The sequence below is a fragment of the Bos javanicus genome, chromosome 5 (assembly GCF_032452875.1).
Source record: "Bos javanicus breed banteng chromosome 5, ARS-OSU_banteng_1.0, whole genome shotgun sequence".
Classification (NCBI taxonomy): Eukaryota; Metazoa; Chordata; class Mammalia; order Artiodactyla; family Bovidae; genus Bos; species Bos javanicus.
The window spans coordinates 44,665,413-44,686,731 of NC_083872.1; the positions used below are offsets into that span (position 1 = coordinate 44,665,413).

Here is a 21,319-nt window from a genome sequence, read left to right on the forward strand (position 1 = left end):
TAAAAAATCCTTTTAGAGACCCCTGGTGGTAAAGTAGTTAAGAACCCTGCCAACGCAGGGGACACGGGTTTGATCTCTGATCTGGGAAGATTCCACATGCCGTGGGGCAACTAAGCCCATGCGCCACAACTACTGAGCCCACGCTCTGCAACTATGGAACCTGGGAACCTGGATGGAGCCCATGCGCATAACAAGAGAAGCCCCTGCAACGAGTTCACCCACTACAACTAGAGATAGCCCCCGCTAGCAGCACCTAGAGAAAGCCTGCGTACAGCAAGGAAGACCCAGAGCAGCCATACATAAATAAGTGAATAAACAAATAAAATGTAAAAAGTCTTTTAGGTGTACAAGTCCAAATCTTCAATGTATCTATTTCAGTTCTGACTCCAGCCAGTGAGTATTTTTACGGCTTAAAACCAATATTAGGGTTTACCCATGGACACCAGTGGTGTTCTCTAAGAAATGTAGCCTTCTCAAGATGCAGAGCCTCTGCAGAGAAAGCCTAAGAAAGCAAAGACCTTCCTCATCTCAGGTGACAAACCTCTATCTCCCACAAAGTGAGATGTCTTAAATCACTGACCTCCTAACCTGGGTTACCAGAAAAGTGATAATGCTGTGTGAATTTTCCCCTCAAAACCAGGCAATGAAATTAGAGACCAAAAAGGCCCCTTATGAATTTGGACACTTTATTAAGACACACTTCCCTGAGAGCCAGCATGTTTGGACAGAGAATGCTGCCTGTCACTTCATGTCTTAGGCTTCTAGCTGGCTGCAGATGCAAGTGTGACAGAAACTGTACCCTGTAAGGGCAGAAACCGGAGGGCACATTCTCACTGGTTATAAAGCCAAGCTCTCAATACATAAAACAAAACAAATGGAGAGTCTCATCTTATAGTTTTTCATCCTTATGATAAAGGAAAACATGACTCTATCTGAGAGGCCAAGAATCAGTCACCATAGGTGTTGATTACCAAAATCAAATTCACAAGCTCACGATTCAATATCCATTTTCACAAATGTTTTTCTCCTGCCGCTGTGAATTTGGAAAGGGACAAACAGAAATCTTTATCCTTCTCTCTTGACTATGCTCTATAGACAGAGATTTGCGAGACTGACATGGTAAGACCTCTTACCTTCTGCTGGTCTGTTGTTGGTTATCCCATATCTCAACTGCAGTCTCCAGGGAGAGTGGAGTGTCCCAGCCTTTTGCTGTCCCATCCTCATCACTAGAAACTGTACAGGAGGAAACATGTGTTTCCTTTTACCCTTTTCAGCTTTTCACTGTGGCTCTGTAACCAAAGACAGATTAACGAGAGAAAAGGAAACAAGTATATTAACATATACATCTCATGTATACTTGTAAGAAATGCAGGGATGACTAACTCGAGGAGGAAGCAAGAATTTGGACTTACAGATTATCTTAACCAAAGAACAATATACTTTTAAGTGAGCAACAAGACAGAGGAACAGAGTACTAGGCTTCCAAGAGTGGCAAATTGTGGGACAATAAATACATTAGAGAATAATGGAAGATAATAGCTAGTCAGCAAAGGCTCTTTTGCAGAGTCCTCAGGTGCTGTCTTGGGGCTGATAAGTGTCTAGTGTTTCAAATGATTAATTTCTGCACACATTTATGTTTTACTTTCAGTAAAATAGAGGGAGGAAGAGGACTTTTCTTGAATCTTCTTCTTCTCAACTGCCTTCAGCTCAAAACAATCGTTGTGCCAAAGGGGAAGATTTTGGGTGACACAATTCTGCTATTCTTTTGTAGGTTTTACTATACTGTTTCTTGCTTTACAATGACACTTTATGTTCTAACATGAGAAAGTGAAGTAAGACATTGTCAGAAAGGACTTAGGAATGTTCACATGAGGCTTACTTATAACAGTAAAATATTGATTTACAAATTAAGAGCTGAGAAACAACCAAAAGAGTCAGCATAGGAATCTGTGATCAATGTGGTGCTTTGCTATCCACCTATCAGAACAACAGGTAGTGTGTACATAAAATACTTTTAAGTAAAAAAGATGAAGACAACATAATGAAAGCACATGAAAAACTTAGTGCAAATGAATGTTAATCAAAGATGGGAGCACATTTTCCACTGTGTAATATGTTCATTCAGGGTTTTTTTCTTTCTAGTTGCTCACATTCATAATCAAATAGGAGGAAGTTCCTCTTTGGGCAATAGAGCTAATGCCAGTTCTTTCTGAGCAATGTCTTCAAGCAATATCATTTCATGATTTTCTTGCAATTAACTCTTAGGACATCAAAACTTTTAGCGTAAGTGAAGCAATAAACATTCCCTGCTTTCCACGTGTCTCCAAGGGTGGAGCTCCCAAACTGGTCAGAAAAGACGGAAGGGAAAAGATGTTAAATAGCAAGTCCAGCTCACCTGGTCAACTTGGACATTTGGCTTCTGTCAACATGAAGGCTCTCCTTATTCTGGGGCTTCTGCTCCTTTCTGTTGCTGTCCAGGGCAAGACATTTGAGAGGTGTGAGCTTGCCAAAACTCTGAAGAAACTTGGATTGGCTGGCTACAAGGGAATCAGCCTGGCAAACTGTAAATTAACTATTCTTCATCCTTCCAAATAGTCAGCCAGCTGTGGAACAGATACTAACTGAGGAAGAAGAATAAGAAAGGGACTTTGAGTGAATGGCTTTTTTTTTTTTTCCTTGAAGGGTTTGTACATTTACAATGGCTCAAAAACATCAGCTCAGAATCAGATGTACCCAGGGAAGGATGGAGGCATGGGAGGGTCAAATTTTATACCATTCTAAGCATGCCAGGTCTTGCTGTATTCCTCTAGTGCCACTAAACTTGCCAGCTGGTACTTGTAGGGTGACTACAAGATATATTTCAGCCCTCAGCCATTTTCCAGCTTGCAATTTGGGTTCTGCAAGCAAGAGTAAGGCAGTATTTTTGTCATTTTTAATCCCCCTACCATGATGCTGGGTTTTTAACAGCCAAGTTTTTTAAAAAGTTACATTGAACTCTTAGAACAGGGACTGTAGGAACCTGTTTCTCCTCAATCAATAAGGATCCCTGAAATGTAGCATGCAATAACATTCTATTATTCTGACTCTAATTCATTAGTTATTTGTCATTTTCTTCCACAGAATTCAAGATGTGCCCTAAGGAAAAGTTCCTTTGTATTTCAGTCCATTGTATTTTTCAGAGTGAATTCAGACATTTCCGCTCCTTAACTATTTTTTAATACACGAGCAAATGGCTAGATGAATGGATGGATGATATAGTCTTTCCTATCCTATGATTCGTATTGTCTGGATTCTAATTTGATATCCAAATTCACCTTTAGGTATCATAAGAAATTTTCTTTCTCCTAGTAAATCCTTGGAGAAGACAATGGCACCGCACTCCAGTACTCTTGCCTGGAAAATCCCATGGACGGAGGAGCCTGGTAGGCTGCAGTCCATGGGGTCGATAAGAGTCGGTCGCGACTGAGCAACTTCACTTTCACTTTTCACTTTCATGCATTGGAGGAGGAAATGGCAACCCACTCCAGTGTTCTTGCCTGGAGAATCCCAGGGACGGGGGAGCCTGGTGGGCTGCCGTCTATGGGGTCGCACAGAGTTGGACACGACTGAAGTGACTTACCAGCAGCAGCAGCAGTAAATCCTTATTTTTCCTAGTACAAATGTTTTTACATTAGTATATGCATCTGCTGCTCGTGACCAAACCCATTTAACCACTCTGTTGATTTTTCTATTCTAGGCTCAATCTTACCTGGGGCATGGGAGCAATGGAAGACACAGCTATTTTAATATTTTTTACAACATGTTATCTTGTTTCATTAGTATTAGCAAATGATTTGCTAACAAAAGAATTCTCCTAAGGGCCCCTAACACCAAATGTTAAAGTATTTACAAGTAAAATATATGTTTATGCTTCTAAAATAAGTCATTAGTAAAATAGAATTGTGCTATGAAATATAAGTCATATGATGTTGCTGTTTATTACTAAAAATACATTTTTTTTTCAGGGATGTGTTTGGCCAAAGTAGAAAGCGGTTATAACACACAAGCTATAAAGTATAGTAGTGGAGGCAAAAGCACTGATTATGGGATATTTCAGATCAACAGCAAATGGTGGTGTAATGATGGCAAAACCCCAAAAGCAGTTAACGGCTGTGGTGTATCCTGCAGTGGTAAGTAAGATACTGTTGAGTGATGGCACAGGTCCCATTTGGTGGTACCTATAAGAGGAGAGATTTAATACAAATGAAAAAGTCTTGAAGAGTTCATGAGGGACCCAGAAACACTCTATCTTAACTTCTAGAAACTGCTTTATCACCTACCTCATAATTCCTTAAGTAAGAAATCAAAAAGCTGGTATCATAGAAGGTTGCTGTTTACTAACATACAAGAGTTGGAATGATCTATCACTGTATTGTAACTGGACATGTTGATGCCTTGTAAAGAACAATGCCATTCCTACTAATTTACCTGGTTGGGAGAGGTTTAGGGATAATTTGGTTGTCATATTTTTAAATTTTTTAAAAAATTTTAAAATTTTGTCATATTTACTTCTTTTATGTATATATTATACAGTAGGGGTTTTTGGCTGAGTGATCTTAAAGTGAATTAGAAACATTATCACATTTCATTCCTAAATTCTTTAGTTTGCATATCTAAAACATACACTTCCTATTTAAGCACTGTCATTCTAACAAGTTAATATATGGATTTGTTTTTAATTGGGGTGAAACAAATATTCTATTGAGTTCCTTTTAAAACTGAGATAACATATGCAATATTTAGGGCTTCCCAGGTGGGGCTAGTAGTAAAGGACCCTCCTGGCAATCAGGAGATGTGAGATACAGGTTCAATCCCCGGTTTGGGAAGATCCTCTGAAGGAGGGTATGGCAACCCACTCCAGCATTCTTGCCTAGAAAGTCAACATGAACAGAGGAGCCTGGGGGGCTACAGTCCATGGGGTCGCAGAGAGTCACACATGCACGTGTGCACATGCAAAATTTACTGCAAAAAATATTGGAGAAGTATGCAAATTTGATATTGTTTAATTTTTAATATTAAAATTCCTAATAAAGAAGATTTGTTTCTGGACATATCTTTTATATACAGTTAGTTTAGTTTAAAAAATTATTTGTATTATACAATAATCTGTGGTCATTGAATAAAAGTTCTACTACCCAGAGACTTATGACCACGGTAACTTGTGGTCTCCACATCTTCTTTCAGAATACACATCACTCACGTACATGAATATAAAGCTATATAATCCACATTTGTACCCACATACAAACATGTAAGCAATATGCTTCAACAAAAATGAAATCGTACTATATTTACTACTTTACAATTTGCTCGTTATTGCACAATATCATTTTTCTCAACAAATATCAATCATATTAATTTTTCTGGATGAATAGAATTTCACTAAATATTCTAAAATTTATTAATCCAACTCTTGTATTGATACATACATCTTGGGTACATCACTTATTACTTTGCTTTTTTTTTTCCATTTTTAAAATTTATTTATTTATTTTTTTTACTTTTAATTTTTATCAAAATGAATTCGCCACAGGTATACATGTGTTCCCCATCCTTAACCCTCCTCCCTCCCCATACGATCCCTCTGTCAGCTTTATTCTCTTAGGGCACATCACTTATTACTTTTCTTTTTTTGGAATGAATTTTCACTAGTAGAACTGCTGAGCAAAAAACTGCTAGACTGGTTTCTGCTTGTTTGTTTTTGTTTTGTTTTCAAAGTGTCCACTGAAAAGAGAACCTTCTATCATGTTAGTTAATAGTTTCAGAGCTTCCAAATGACATTGGCAAACGAAAAACAGAATGCTTTATTTCATGCCAAAGGGGATAGAATGGAGAGAGAGAGTTTTCTCCCAATATTCACAGATACAGGGACTCTTAAAAAAGTAATTGTATTTGTTCTTTCCTCAGCCTAAGAGAATAAAGCTGGCTGAACCTAAAATTTACGTGAATTTCTGTGAACATTGTCCTCATTTCCCACCACCTCTTTTTCAGCTTTGCTGAAAGATGACATCACTCAAGCTGTAGCATGTGCAAAGAAGATTGTCAGTCAGCTAGGCCTTACAGCATGGTATGTTATTTCTTTGTTTTTGTTTTCCATACAGTGTTGTTAAGATATAATTGACACACAGTACTTCATAAATTTAAGGTGTACAGCATAATGACTTAGTACATCATGAAATGATTATCACAGTAAGTTTAGTGAACATCCATGATCTCAAAGGATACAAATTTAAAGAAACACAATGCAATACTGTTAAGCAATTATCCTTCATTTAAAAATAAATTAAAAAATTAAAGAAACAGAAGAAAAAAATTTGTGATGAAAAATCTTGTGATTTACTCTCTAATCTATGTTCATATGTGAGACACAGCAGTGTTAATTCTATTCATCATGTTGTATATCACATCTCTAGTGTTTACTTATCTTATAATTGGAGGTTTCTAGTACTTTCCAATGCTTTCATCCAATTCCCCACCCCTCACCCCACCCACAATACCCACAATTGGTAACCACAAATCTGATTTCTTTTTCTGAGTTTGTTTGTGTTTCAAGTATAATGGACCTTCAACACTATGTAAGTTCCCTTCACAGAGGAAGGTATGGGTTAAGCATGAAAGGAGAGATCTGGGGTCTTCCCTAGTGGTTAAGATTCTATGCTTTCAATGCAGGAGGAGGGGGTCTGGGACCTGGTTGGGGAACTGAGATACCACAGGCCATGTGGTGTGGCCAAAAAAAGGTGTGTGTGAGAGGGTATGGAGTGGTTTTATCTTACTGTTATCAGAAAAGTGTGGGAAGATTCTCTGAGACCAAGGGAATTGAAAATGGAAAATCTAAATATTAAGATTTATGCTAAACAGTGTATTACATAGACAATCTACTTTCACCTCAATTTATTCTAAGGACTTCTAGAGTTTTTAAGTTTTTCCACACTCTACCAATTCCTTGTCATATCTTAAAATTATTTTTGAAAGTAAGTAAATATGGAATACGCTTTGCAGTTGTGTTGTGGACTACACAAGACTCAACATTTGTGTTCAGCATTCTGTGAAGCCTTGGGGAGATGTGAAGGCCTTGTATACATGTCTCCAGTTGATAAATGAGCACTATTTGGATCTGTCTGTAGCTTGTATTTCATGGACTGATTAACTATTTTGTTCTCACAAAGGATTTGAAGTATGTATAACACAATGAAGATATGTTTTAATCTTATTATCATTTCTTTTACCTTTTTCTACAGGGTGGCATGGAAAAACAAGTGTCAAAACCGTGATCTCACAAGTTACGTTAAGGGTTGCTGAGTGTAACTGTGGAGTTTTCGTCTTCAGCTCATTTTGTTTCTTTTTCATATTAAGGAAATAATAGTTGAGTAAAAGGGTATACTACCACTCTTTCAAACAAATAATGTTTTTACCGAAGCAGGAGCATATGGTCTTTCTTCTAAGAGGCTGACATTTACCTCACATGTTTATTGTTTGATATTGGGCCTACAACATTTTTCAGCTTGCTAACAGAACTAATGCTGGTGAATATTTGTCTAAAATCTCCATTATCAAATGTATCTCTGGTACATTTAGTTTCTCAAAGAGATAACCCAGACTTAATCTTAAATGATATAAGTACTCCCCAATATTCAACAAAATAGAACAAAACAATGCTATGCTAAGTCACTTCAGTCGTCTCTGACTCTGTGCAACCCCATAGACGGCAGCCCTCCAGGCTTCCCGTCCCTGGGATTCTCTAGGCAAGAACACTGGAGCCGGTGCCATTTCCTTCTCCAATGCAGGAAAGTGAAAAGTGAAAATGAAGTCACTCAGTCGTGTCCGACTGTTTGTGACCCCATGGATTGCAGCCCACCAAACTCTGTCCATGGGATTTTCCAGGCAAGAGTACTGGAATGGGGTGCTATTGCCTTCTCCATGCTAACAAAACTAATGCTGGTGAATATTTGTCTAAAATCTTCATTATCAAATGTATCTCTGGTACATTTAGTTCTTAATCAAAGAGATAACCCAGACTTAATCTTGAATGATATAAGTACTCTCCAATATTCAACAAAATAGAACAAAAGAATATCTCTAAGCAAATTGATCCAGGCAAAGCCCCACCTGAGTAGGCATGTGAACTTTCATCTGTTCAGTCAAAAAGAGCAGAACGTCAAATGGCTAAAAATGAAAACAGCCTGATCAAGAATTTTGTTTTCATAAGTGTGACCTTTGGTTTAAATGTTTTAGTAGAAATGTTGCATTTAAACAGCTTTAAAAATAAACTCACAGTATATACATCAACCTATTTTAGCCTTTGTAAAGAACTCATTTAGGCATCCTGCTGATCCTGAAGGAATACAAAGAAGGATTAGATGAGCTGTTGATTTTCCTTAGTTTTATTAGCTTAAGTTCATGAATTATGATTAAATTCAGAGGGAGATGAGTTTGCAAGCATTGAATTAATTGCTATTTAATAGATGTGAAATTATGCATGTTGTAAAAGAAAAACATTTTCATTAAAAGCTTTGCAATTCATACTTTGTCTTCCTTTGTTTAGAGCCATTTAATGTCTCTGAAGAAATACATATGTATTGGGAAATAATGATCTGACACTTAGTATTTCCTACATTCTCACCTGTATTGAAACAGGTGGATATTGCTAGAGAAATCCATAAGCCTGCTGATATCTCACTTAATGTTTTAAATGTTTAATCTCTTTTGGCTGTGCCATACAGCTTCAGGGACCTTAGTTCCCCAAGAGGGCTTGACTTCTTACTCTAAACAGTGAAAGCACGGAGTCCTAACCATGGAACCACCAAGGACTTCCCCTCACTTAAAAATTCATCAATACAAATCTCAAATGGGCCCTCAAGTCTACCTGGTCATCATAGTCACTTCTCTGAAATCCTTCTGTGTTGGTGTCCTCACTCTCCACAATGAGTGTCACTATTTACTTCCCTCTTTTCAAAGTCCCAGCACACACACCAACCCCTGGCCTTCCATACTCTGCTCTCAGCAGATGACCTTACAGTCCGCCTTACAGTCTTAAGTCATCTGTCAGATGATATTACACTGACAGAACAGAAGCAACCTCATACAAAATCCTCCCTTCCTGGCCAGCATAACAGAGTTAACATCTTTCCCTGGGCCCGCCCTCCCTTCTTTCCCCTTTATCACTGGGATGAAGGGCTTCTGCTCCTCAAATGGCAGTCTCCAAATGCAGTCTTCATCACAGCCCTCTCACTACTCCAGTTTAGGCTGAGGGTTTCCTGCATCCCGATTTCTCCCTCTGCTGGATCATCCCCAGCACTGCACGAGCTGCCCTGGGAACGTTTCACCTTACAAAGAACTCTCCATAGGCTCTACACAACCCTCTAACTGCTGCGGCCAGTGCAGCACGTAGGGATCAAAAGTGGTCAACGCACAGTTCGGGAATAATAAACCAGAGTCAAAATTAAAGTTTTAAAGATGGGACCAGAGAACCCAAGACCTCTTAGATCAAGAGCCCTGTTCTTCGGAGCCACATCACTTTTATTTAGTGTCTTGGCAACAGAAAGCATCTGTTGTGCAACGATGAAGTCAGCCTCCTGTGTCCCTGGTCATGTCTCCCATTTTATTGATTACTTTAAACTATCTTTGTTATTTTCTTTTACAAGGGGTTTCATCTAGCTGGAGGGCATAGCCCTGCATATGGAAAACATCTTGGGAAAACATCTTGGTGTGGGCACAAGCAGCGATCTGAACCTGAGCTGACCTGGCGTTCCAAGATCCACACTACGTTTTTCCTCAGCTTACCAGGGCATGATGACCCCAACTAATCAACCTCATGTACTTTTGTTTGGGTTATGCTGTATTGCTATATTTTGCTTTTATTCTTTTCCCATGGTGATGTTCTCATGGCTTAGCCAGAGCAACATATGGCTGACTATTAACCCCTGCAACCACCTACAACATTTTCGACCCCCGTTCATAACACTTCTGGGATGAGATATCTATATTTACCCACTCCACATCCTCACCTCCCTTTCTCTTTTCATCTCTTCTGAATTTGACTGCTGTCCTCTCTCAGCTGAAAACGCCTCCAACATGACTCCTCCCAGGATGCCTTGGGGCCAGTTCTAGTGATCACCTGATTTCTGTTCATGCTATTTGATGTCTCGGCAGCATTTGACAGAGTGAACCACTTGCTACTTCTGAAAACTTTTTCTTCCTCAGCTTCTCCTGCTTTATATTCTGCCTCATTGATGGTTTCTTCTCAGCCCTTCTTGGCTGGCTGTTTCTCTGCTGATTGATTTTTAAATGTTGGAGTGTCCCAGGGCTGAAGCCTATAACCATATTAGACATGTTTTATCTATTCATATATTTGTCTCTTTCAAAATAGAGTGTTTCCTACTTTTTGAAGTGCTTCCCTGATAGTTCAGTTGGTAATGAATCCTCCTGCAAGGCAGGAGACCCCAATTGGATTCCTGGGTTGGGCAGATCTGCTGGAAAAGGGATAGGGTACCACTCCTGTATTCTTCAGCTTCCCTTGTGGCTCAGCTGGTAAAGAATCCGCCTGTAATGTCGGAGACCTAGGTTCGATTCCCGGGTTGGAAAGATCCCCTGGAGAAGGGAAAGGCTACCCACTCCAATATTTTGGCCTGGAGAATTCCGTGGACTGTATAGTCCATGGGGTCACAAAGAGTTGGAATGACTGAGCAACTTTCACTTTTCTTTTTGAAGACTGAAATAATCTGTTTCCCACCAAATTTTCAAGTACAGTACAGCCTTCTGTGTTTTCTTAACAGTTTGAGAATATACTGCCAACATGGTGCCCAGTGGCTCTGAATTCTTCAGTGTGTAACTCCTCAAAACATCATCCAAACCAGGATGTGAACACGGACAAATTCAGACCACCTAATCATTTGATCCTATGCAATTTCATCAAGTGTCCCATAAATCCTTCTTAATGAAAAGGTCTAATTCAGAATCGAGTGTTATAATTTGGCTGTCATGTTTTTCAGTTTCCTTCGATCTAGTTCACTTCACCTTTTCCTTGACTTTTATGACTTCAACCCTTTTGAAGATGAGAGAGTCATTTCCTAGGCAGGTTGATAAGGAGTCTAGGGATCCCCAAGGAGAGAGGGGTCTGGAATTCTCAAGGAGGAAGAAAGGACAAACTTTTTTCTTTCTCCACATTCCTTAGGATTATATAACAATAATGTATCTTGCCTAAGGACAGTCTCTGGATTAAACCTTCTGTTATCTTAAAATGTTAATTCTGGGAGTAAGTCTGGTGAGGTCCTTACAACCTCCAGACATTCTTTGGATTCATTGGAGAGTATATAACTTCATTGTTAACACTAGCAAGCGGGTACTCTTTCTACCCCCTTCTGATGCCTATGTCAGAAGCTTTCTCTATCTCCTTTATACTTTAATAAAACTTTATTACACAAAAGCTCTGAGCGATCAAGCCTCGTCTCTGGCCCCAGATTGAATTCTTCTCCTCCGGGGGCCAAGAATCCCGGTGTCTTCACGTGATTCAACAACAACCTTTCATCTTGGGGGCTCGTCCAGGATCCTTCAGGACAAAGTAAGGAAGCTTGGAGCTTTAGTTCTTTGTTCTCTTAGCGAACACGTTTTCTGCTGTGCTTTACTAACTCTACGGTGTGCTTGTGTGAATGAATGGCATGCCCTGTATGATGCAAGTAAGGAGCCCTGCTCTGCGGTTCCACGGTGATCTCATACGGCTTATGGCAGAAACCTGTCGGGGCGTTATACTGACCTGCCAAGGCCAAGAGGCATCCAATGTCTGCTTCAGGAACCGACCAGAAATGGGCAAAGCATGTGGACAGAACTTCCCTTTCTCGTTCAAACTTTTCGGTCTCTTTGACCATTTCATAACTCCTTGGGAATTAGAAGTAGTAACCTAATCTATTGGATCATAGACTTTCAAGGGACTTGTGATCTATACTGTTATTGTACTGTGGTTTAGGTCCCAAACTTGGATTGGTATTCAAGAAAGCACCTAGCCTCGTTAGTAATCGAAAGTTAGGAAGTTAGATGAAGTTCTAGCTCCAAGAACATCTCTGTGGTTAAAGGTTACTCAGATTGGGACTGCAATGGGTTTTTTTTCTTTGGTAATGCCGGCTCTTAGTGGATCAGAGGAGGCTGTTATACTGGTGTGGTGATGCTTGGAAAGAACATCTCAGTTTTATGTTCGCGTTGGTCTTATTGTAGTCAGGAAATACTCAGGGTCGTGCACAGGCACTCAGGCGACGAATGTTTCCCCTAGTAGTCTTAGCTTGGGAGGCATTCCAGAAGGTTACTCTGATTCACCCCGGGTGACATCAGAGGCAAGCAAGGTTAAAGGTGAAGAGCTGGACGTCAAGTAGGGATGCTCTCAAGTCTACCCCCGGTACATCCCCACCCCATTTCGGTGGTAGAACTGGGAGGGACGCGGACTGTGCCTGCATCGGTAAGGGACAGACTAAGTCCGACCAGGAAGGAAAAGCTTTTGGTGTAATGTCTGTCTACACCCCCATCTAGAGCAGGGAGGGACGCCTCCGGTAGAAAAATGGCCTTGGTCGCTTTTTTCTCTCTTACAGATGGGAGCTAACAATTCCAGCCTCACTCGTTTGAACTGTATCCTGAAAAACTGGGATAGATTTGATCCCCAGGGGTTAAAGACGACACACCTGGTCTTCCTATGTGATACTGCATGGCCACGGTATCCATTGGAGGATGGAACGGTGGCCAGTTGGAGGGTCTCTTAAGTATAATACTGTTCTACAATTAGACCGGTTCTGTAAGGAACAAGGGAAATGGGTAGAAGTAGCATATGTGTTGCCATTTTTCTCTATGTGAAAGATGCCAGACTTATGTCCTAAGGGTATAGATTTGGGTGTGAAAACTTCAGCTCCCTCCTGTCCTCTTACTTTGCCCCCGTACCTGGAAATCCAAACTGAGATTCAAACTGCCCACATGGAGGTCCAAACAACTCCTGTCTCAGTACGACCTCAGACTACTCTGGTTTCAGTAGAAACTCAGACCATCGAAGTAAGAGATGAGATGGAGGACAGGAGACAAAGAGAAGAGGAAAAACAGGTTTCTCCAATCTATCCCTGGGATCATATGCGCAGAGCAGCCAGAGAGACTGAACAACAGCCACACAAGCTGTTGCCTCTTTATGAAACACCCACCGGGAGAAACAATCAGTCTGTGAGAATTAATAAGCCTTTTTCTTATCAAGAAATACAAAGAATCAGGGAAGATCTGGGAGACTATTTAGAGGACCCAGAAAAATATATTAGAGCTTTTAAAGGTGTTACTCTGTTTTATGACCTCACTTGGAAGGATGTGATGTATATCTTGGGACAAACGGTGACTCCCGAGTCAAAGACTCGAGTTTTGGGAAAAGCGGTTGCCTATGGAGATGAATGGCTTGGTAATGAATCAGTAGGGAAGAGGGAGAACGAGATAGCGGCCCTCCCCACTGGGTATCAGGGAGTCCCAACTATAGAACCAGACTGGGACTACAACACAGCTAAAGGAAGATTGGATCAGTCATTTTGTTAGATGTATTCTTGAAGGACTTAGGCAGGCGCGTTAAATGGCAAATTGGCAGACATAGAACAGGAGGAGAAGGAAGCTTCTGGTAAATTCCTAGATAGACTGAGAGAAGGCCTTCGCAGATTCACTGAGATTGATCTGAAAGTGAAGAAGGAAAAGTGATCTTAAAGGATAGATTTCTCACTCAGTCGGCTCCAGATATCCGCCGTAAGGTATTAAAACGGGGGTATGGACCAAATTAGCCTTTAGATACTCTGTTACAACTGGCTTAGACAGTCTATTATGGTAGGGAATATGAGGAAAAGAAAGGCAAAAAAAAAGACAAAGGCGGCTTCGCCATGGCTATGAAAAACATTCTTAAACAGCCTGAGAAAAATGCCCAGAGGGGCCCAGGTGAAAAGGGATGGGCTTGCTACTACTGTGGAAAGGAGGGGCACCTCAAGCGGGATTGCCCTCAGGCATCTAAGCCGCCCCGGCTCCATGTCCGGTCTCCAAAGGACCACACTGGAAGAGAGACTGCCCCCAGAGGCGTAGGTCTCCGGGGTCGGACTCTCAAGACAATCAGGACTGAAGGTGCCCGGGGGTCCCCACACAAGCTCCCGTCCTAATAACACCTGAGGAACCCCGGGTATTAATAATTGTGGGGGGCCAATTCGTCGCTTTCCTTTTAGATACTGGGGCAACTTATTCTGTGCTTACTGAAGCCCCTGGCCCACTTTCTTCCCGATCCGCTCCCATAATGGGACTGTCTTGACGAGCCAAAAGGTATTATTTCAGTTATTCTTTATCTTGCAACTGGGATTCTGTGCTGTTTTCACACGAGTTTCTGATCGTGCCAGAATCTCCCTCACCCCTTTTGGGAAGGGATATACTGAGCAAGGTCCATGCCTCTGTTTTCATGAATATGGAGCCCTCCCTTTCTCTCCCTTTAGTTGAACAAAATGTAAATCCTAGAGTATGGGCTGATGGAAAATGTGTGGGTCGAGCACAAAATGCTATTCCTGTAGTTGTTAAGCTCAAAGACCCACACGTATTTCCACATAAGAAGCAGTATCCACTGAAACCTGAAGTTAAGGAAGGGTTAAAACCCATCATTGAAAATTTAAAGGAACAGGGACTATTAATTCCCTGTAACAGTCCTTGCAACACTCCTATTTTGGGTATAAAGAAATTGAATGGTAAATGGAGACTAGTTCAAGACTTACGAATAATAAATGAGGCTGTAGTTCCTTTACACCCTGTGGTGCCTAATCCTTATACTCTATTGTCTGAAATTCCTGAACGGGCCAAATATTTCTCAGTAATTGATTTAAAGGATGCCTTCTATTCAGTGCCTTTGGCGGAAGAAAGTCAATTTCAATTTGCCTTTGAAGACCCTAAACGTCCAGCTTCTCAGTTAACCTGGACAGTTTTGCCCCAGGGATTTTGTGACAGTCCTCACTTATTTGGACTAAGTTTGTCACGGGATCTACAAAACTTTAATAGCTCTGAAGCGGTGGTGTTACAATATGTAGATTATATTTTGCTCTGTGCTGAGACAGAGGAAGCTTGTTCGCGAGCCTCAGAAGATTTCTTAAACTTTCTGGCAGGCTGTGGTTACAAGGCATCAAGAGAAAAGGCTCAGCTTTGTCAACAATCAGTTAGATATCTGGGCCTAATCATATCAGAAGGGACTAGGGCTATAGGCCCTGAGAGAATTAAACCTATACTAAATCACCCCCTACCTATGACTTTAAGACAATTGAGAGGATTTTGGGGAATCACAGGTTACTGTTGCATTTGGATTCTGGGTTACCGGGAACTTGCCCGGCCTTTATATAAACTTATAGCTGAAACTCAGCAGGCCCAAACCGACAAACTGGTTTGGTCTCCAGAAACTCAAAAGGCTTTTAAGGTTCTTCAGACTGCTGTCCTGCAAGCTCCAGCTCTGAGCTTGCCCACAGGGTCAGAATTTAATTTGTTTGTCACTGAAAGAAAAGGTGTGGCATTGGGAGTTTTGACACAACCCCAAGGGCCTCACCCGCAACCTATTGCTTATCTAAGCAGAGAATTAGATGTAGTTTCACGTGGGTGGCCCCACTGCCTAAGAGTAATTGGGGCAGCGGCTTTATTAGCACTGGAAGCTTTAAAAATAATTAATGGACGAAACCTGACCTTACTGACTTCTCATGATGTGAGTGGAATCTTAAATTCTAAGGTTAATATTTGGACGACAGACAGTAGGCTTCTTAAATATCAGTCATTGTTGTTAGAAGGACCAGTAACTAAGCTTAAAGTTTGTGGAATTTTAAATCCTGCCACTTTCCTTCCTGAGAAGGAAAATGAAACACCTGATCACGATTGTCCTCAATTCCTAACTTTATGCAGCTCGGGAGGATCTAAAGGATACCCCATTAGACAATACTGATATGGAAATATTTACAGATAGCAGTTCTTTTGTTAGGGATGAAAAGCATAAAGCAGGTTACACCGTGGTGACTGCTGAACAGGTTTTGGAAGCAAAATCTCTTCCCCAGGGAACCAGTGCTCAGTTAGCAGAGCTTGTGGCTCTGCCCTGAGCTCTAGAGTTAAGCAAAGGGTAGCGGATGGGCCTGATAATCTATGTGAGTCTACTTCTGCTGACTCCAAAAATCCTGAGTCTGCCGTTTGATCCTCAAGACAATGCCTTCCTGTCCTGGGTTCACTCCTATGCTGCATTCCACAATCGGTCTAACTGCTGGGTCTGTGGAGCACTCCCCTCTTCATCAGTGGAAGGCTTCCAGAGGTAGACATCTCCACTTCAAGGAAAAGACTTTCTCCAAGTCTGTGAATACCTTCGACAACAATCACATGCGATGCCTCTTCTTCATCTGATGACATCTACCAACCCTAAAACGGACTGGTGCAACACGTTGCACTTTAACTATGGACATAATGTGACTTTTAATTTCGATTTTAACTTGTTTTAATGACTATGTTGCCTGCATCTGTAACTGTATAACTGGATTTGTTTCTAGCCGCTTGAAAACTTTTAAGTTACAAATGGTTTCTCAAACTCCTGCTACTGCTGTAACTTCCTGCAGCTACTATTTGGGGCCCCTGGATCAGATATCCTCAATATGAGGATAAGGAGAATATGTTGCCTCACCAATTTAGGGACAACGCTCCTTGCCAGCTCGGAAGCAGTTATGGAACAAGAACAAGGCCCCTTTCCCCTAGGCAACATAATTCTCCTAAAAGAAAAGGGGGGAATGAGAGAGTCATTTCCTAGGCCGGTTGATAAGTAGTCTAGGGGTCCTCAAGGAGAGAGGGGTCTGGAATTCTCAAGGCAGAAGAAAGGACAACTTTTTTTCTTTCTCCACATTCCTTAGGATTATATAGCAATAATGTATCTTGCCTAAGGACAGTCTCTGGATTAAACCTTCTGTTATCTTAAAATGTAAATTATGGGAGTAGGTCTGGTGAGGTCTTTACAACCTCCAGACATTCTTTGGATTCATTGGAGAGTATATAACTTCATTGTTAACACTAGCAAGCGGGTACTCTTTCTACCCCCTCTGATGCCTATGTCAGAAGCTTTCTCTATCTCTTTATACTTTAATAAAACTTTATTACACAAAAGCTCTGAGCGATCAAGCCTCGTCTCTGGCCCCGGATTGAATTCTTCTCCTCCGGGGGCCAAGAATCCCGGTGTCTTCGCGTGATTCAATACCAACCTTTCAAAGACCTCAACCAGTCATTGTGTAAAATGGCCTAAGGTTTTTCTGATATTCTCTGGGGTAGGTTAGGTTATACACCTTTGGCAGGGATACCACATATGTGATCCTGTGTTCTTCCCGATGCATCCTTTCAAGTGACATGCAGTTCTGAAATGTTCTACTACTGATGACGTTCCCATTGGCCATTTGATTAAGGTGATGTCTTCAAATCACCTCCACTGTGAAGTATTTGGGAGAGGGGGAGGTACTTTGAGGAATTTTGTTCCACAACAAATTTTCAATTTTTATATTCACTTATTATATCAGCATGGGCTTCCCCAGTGACTCAGGGATAAAGAATTTGCCTGCCAATGCAGGGGATGCCAGAGACATGGGTTTGATCCCTGGGTCAGGAAGATCCCCTGGAGAAGGAACTGGCTATACGCTCCAGTTTTCTTGCCTGGATAATTCCAAGGACAGAGGAGCCTGGTGGGCTGCAGTCCATGGGGTTGCAAAGAGCATGCGTACACACGTTATATCAGTATGGACCCCTGGTTTCCTACTTTACTCCAATTACAATGAATCATAATTCATTGCTATCATTTATTTTGATGTTCCTATTGTCCCTGATTTGGCCATGAGAGTCTCTGCCAGCTAACTCTGTCATTTTGACTTGTCTCCATCATTCTCTGGACACCTGTTTGTTTTCTCTCACAGGATGTTCTAAGAGTCACCTTGTTCTTTCCCTCCTTCAGCCTGGAATCAGGTATTTTGCCAAAAGCCCTTATTCCTCACAGAGGACAATGATATTTAAAAAACTAAGTACCGGGCATTAGAGAATCACTGTTCCCAGGTTCTGTCTATGGATAGAGCTGGAGAATGTATGTATTTACATAATTTTATCTATTTAAACTGAATTCATATACCACCTCTTATTCCACTCTCACACTACAAGGTTAATTTTAGTTATTAAGTAAATTTCCTTTTCTCTGTTGGTAACTCCATAGGATGACAGTGAGAAACCGAGCTCCCACTGTCTGTAATACCTTTAAAAGTATCTGAGCATATGCAAAGATTTGATCAGTTTGCCTATATGTAATCAATCTTTCAACACTGCCATGCTGTGGAATAGATGCTTTTCACTCAGTCGTTGATACCCCTCACTGGGGCACCTCTTCTTCTATATCTCTTCACCTTCTCTACTGTGTTCCATCTCCAACACATCATGTTTGGCCACTGGCCTTATAGGAAGGTGGGCAGAAACTTTTTACTCCTGTTTACATCCATACTCCAAACACCTATAAGAGTGCCTGTAACATGATGCATGAACAATAAATATCAGTTGATTGAATCAATCTCTCCAATTATTTAGCATATTCCTCCAAGCTGGGCATTTTGAGAGCTTTCTTACTTTCTCATCCCACATGATTCCAGTACAGCAGCTTCTGAGGCTCCAAGGGTCAGGTCTCAAGTCTATGTGACCAGCCATGGGAGGACAGATTAGTAAAAGCTGGCTCAAGAGGGAAATCAGTGTCTGTTAAAGATTTTGCTTAGCGTTTTTTTTTTTTTAATTGACTTTTAATTCCTTTACAATGCTGTGTTAGTTTTTGCTGTGTAACAAAAGTCCAGGGCCAGATGGCTTCTTGGGCAAGTTCTAACAAACATTCAGAGAAGAATTAGCACTCATCCTTCTCAAACTTTTGCAAAAAATTGCAGAGTAAGGAACACTCCCAAGCTCATTCTATGAGGCCACCATTACTCTGATACCAAAACCAGACAAAGATATCACCAAAATATGAAACACCAAGAAATTTTAATTTAAATCACAATTAAAAGACCAATATCACTGATGAGCATGGACACAAAAATCTTCAACAAAATAACTAGCAAACAGAATCCAACAACACATTAAAAGAATCATACCAGGATTGTGGGATCCCAGGGATACAAGGACTTTCAATGTACACAAATCAATCAATGTGACACACCATACTAACAAATTAAAGATTAAAAACCGTAAGATCATCTCAATAGGTACAGGAAAAGCAGTTGACAAAATTCAACACACGTTTATAATAAAAACTCTCTAGAAAGTAGGCAGAGAGGGAACCTACCTTAACATAGTAAAGGACATAAACAACAAACCCACAGCAAACATCATTCTCGATGGTGAAAAACTGAAAGCATATCCTCTAAGATAAGGAACAAGACAAGGATGTCTACTCTGGCCATTATTCAACATAGTTTTGGTAGTCCTAGGCACAGCAATCAGAGAAGAAAAAGTAGAAGGAATCCAAATTGGAAAAGAAGTAGTAAAACTGTCACTGTTGGCAGATGACATGATATTATACGAAGAAAATTCTAAAGTTGTCACCAGAAAACTACCATAGCTAATCACTGAATTTGGCAAAGCTGCAGGATACAAAGTGAATGCACAGAAATTTCTTGCATTCCTGTACACTAACAATGAAAAAGCAGAAAATCAAGTTAAGGAAACAACCCCATTTACCATTGCAACAAAAACACACATGAAAAGATGCTCATCACTAATTATTAGGAAAATGCAGATCAAAACTACAATAAGGTATCCCCTCACATGGTCAGAATGGCCAACATCAAAAAAAAAATCTACAAACAATAAATCCTGGAGAGGGTGTGGAGAAAAAGGAACCCTTTTGCACTGTTGGTGAGAATGTAGACTGATACAGCTATTATGGAGAACAATATGGAAGTTCCTTAAAAAACTAAAAATAGAACTACCATATGATCCAGCAATCCATTCCTGGGCACACACTTTGAGAAAACTGTAATTCTAAGAGACACGCGCACCCAGTGTTCACTGCAGCACTGTCTACAATAGCCAGGGCATGGAAGCAACCTAAGTGTCCACTGACTGATGAATGGATAAAGAAGATGTGGTACATACATACAATGAAATGTTACTCAGCCATAAAAAGGAACAAAAATAAGTCATTTGTAGATGAGTGGATGGGCCCAGAGTGTGACATACGGAGTAAAGTCAGAAAGAGAAAAACAAATGTACGTGTATGTGGACTCTAGGAAAGTGGCAAATAAATCTGTTTGCAGGACAGGAATGGAGACAGACACATAGGGAAAGCACTTATGGACATGGCGGTGGGATGTCAGTGAGCTGAACTGGGAGATCAGGATTGGTGTATGTGCACTGCCATGTGTACACCAGATACCTAGTGGCCACCTATTGTACAATGCGGGGAACTCAGTTTGGTCCTCTGTGTTGTCTTAGATGGATGGGATGGGGTGTGAGGAAGGGCCATGAGGGGATAAATGTATACATAGAGCTAGTTCACTTTAAAGTACAACAGATACTAACACAACATTCTAAAGTACCTTCATTCCAAGAAAAAAATTTTAATTAAAAACAAACAGATTTAAATTTTAAAAAGCCCTTTTTATTATGGAAAATCTATAGCATATACAAAAGTAGAGACATGTCCCCTTGCCTAGCTTCAAAAATTGAACATATGGTCTATCTTGCTTCATCTATGAGCCCTATTCCCTCTGCCATCTCCCATTCCCCAGATCAGTTCAGTTCAGTTCAGTTGCACAGTCGTGTCCAACTCTGCGACCCCATGAATTGCAGCACGCCAGGCTTCCCTGTCCATCACCACCTCCCAGAGTTTACTCAGACTCACATCCATCGAGTCAGTGATGCCATCCAGCCATCTCATTCTCTGTTGTCCCCAGTCCTACTGCCCCCAATCCTTCCCAGCATTAGAGTCTTTTCCAATGAGTCAACTCTTCACATGAGGTGGCCAAAGTGCTGGAGTTTCAGTTTTAGCATCATTCCTTCCAAAGAACACCCAGGACTGATCTCCTAGAGAATGGACTGGTTGGATCTCCTTGCAGTCCAAGGGACTCTCAAGAGTCTTCTCCAACACCACAGTTCAAAAGCATCAATTCTTCGGTGCTCAGCTTTCTTCACAGTCCAACTCTCACATCCATACATGCCCACTGGAAATACCATAGCCTTGACTAGACGGACCTTTGTTGTCAAAGTAATGTCTCTGCTTTGCAATATGCTATCT

General features: G+C 40.9%; 1 protein-coding gene and 1 long non-coding RNA gene across 2 annotated transcripts in view; both read left to right on the forward strand.

Moving 5' to 3' along the window:
- Positions 1–21,319, forward strand: part of LOC133247560 (uncharacterized) — a 229,048-nt gene that overhangs the window by 66,670 nt on the left and 141,059 nt on the right. The gene's annotated exons all lie outside the window — the stretch shown is intronic.
- Positions 2,320–8,559, forward strand: LOC133247552 (lysozyme C, tracheal isozyme-like). Its single transcript, XM_061416512.1, has 4 exons — positions 2,320–2,563; positions 4,005–4,169; positions 6,031–6,106; positions 7,278–8,559. The coding sequence occupies exons 1-4, from the start codon at positions 2,371–2,373 to the stop codon at positions 7,336–7,338; spliced, it is 495 nt and encodes a 164-aa protein (XP_061272496.1). The 5' UTR covers positions 2,320–2,370; the 3' UTR covers positions 7,339–8,559.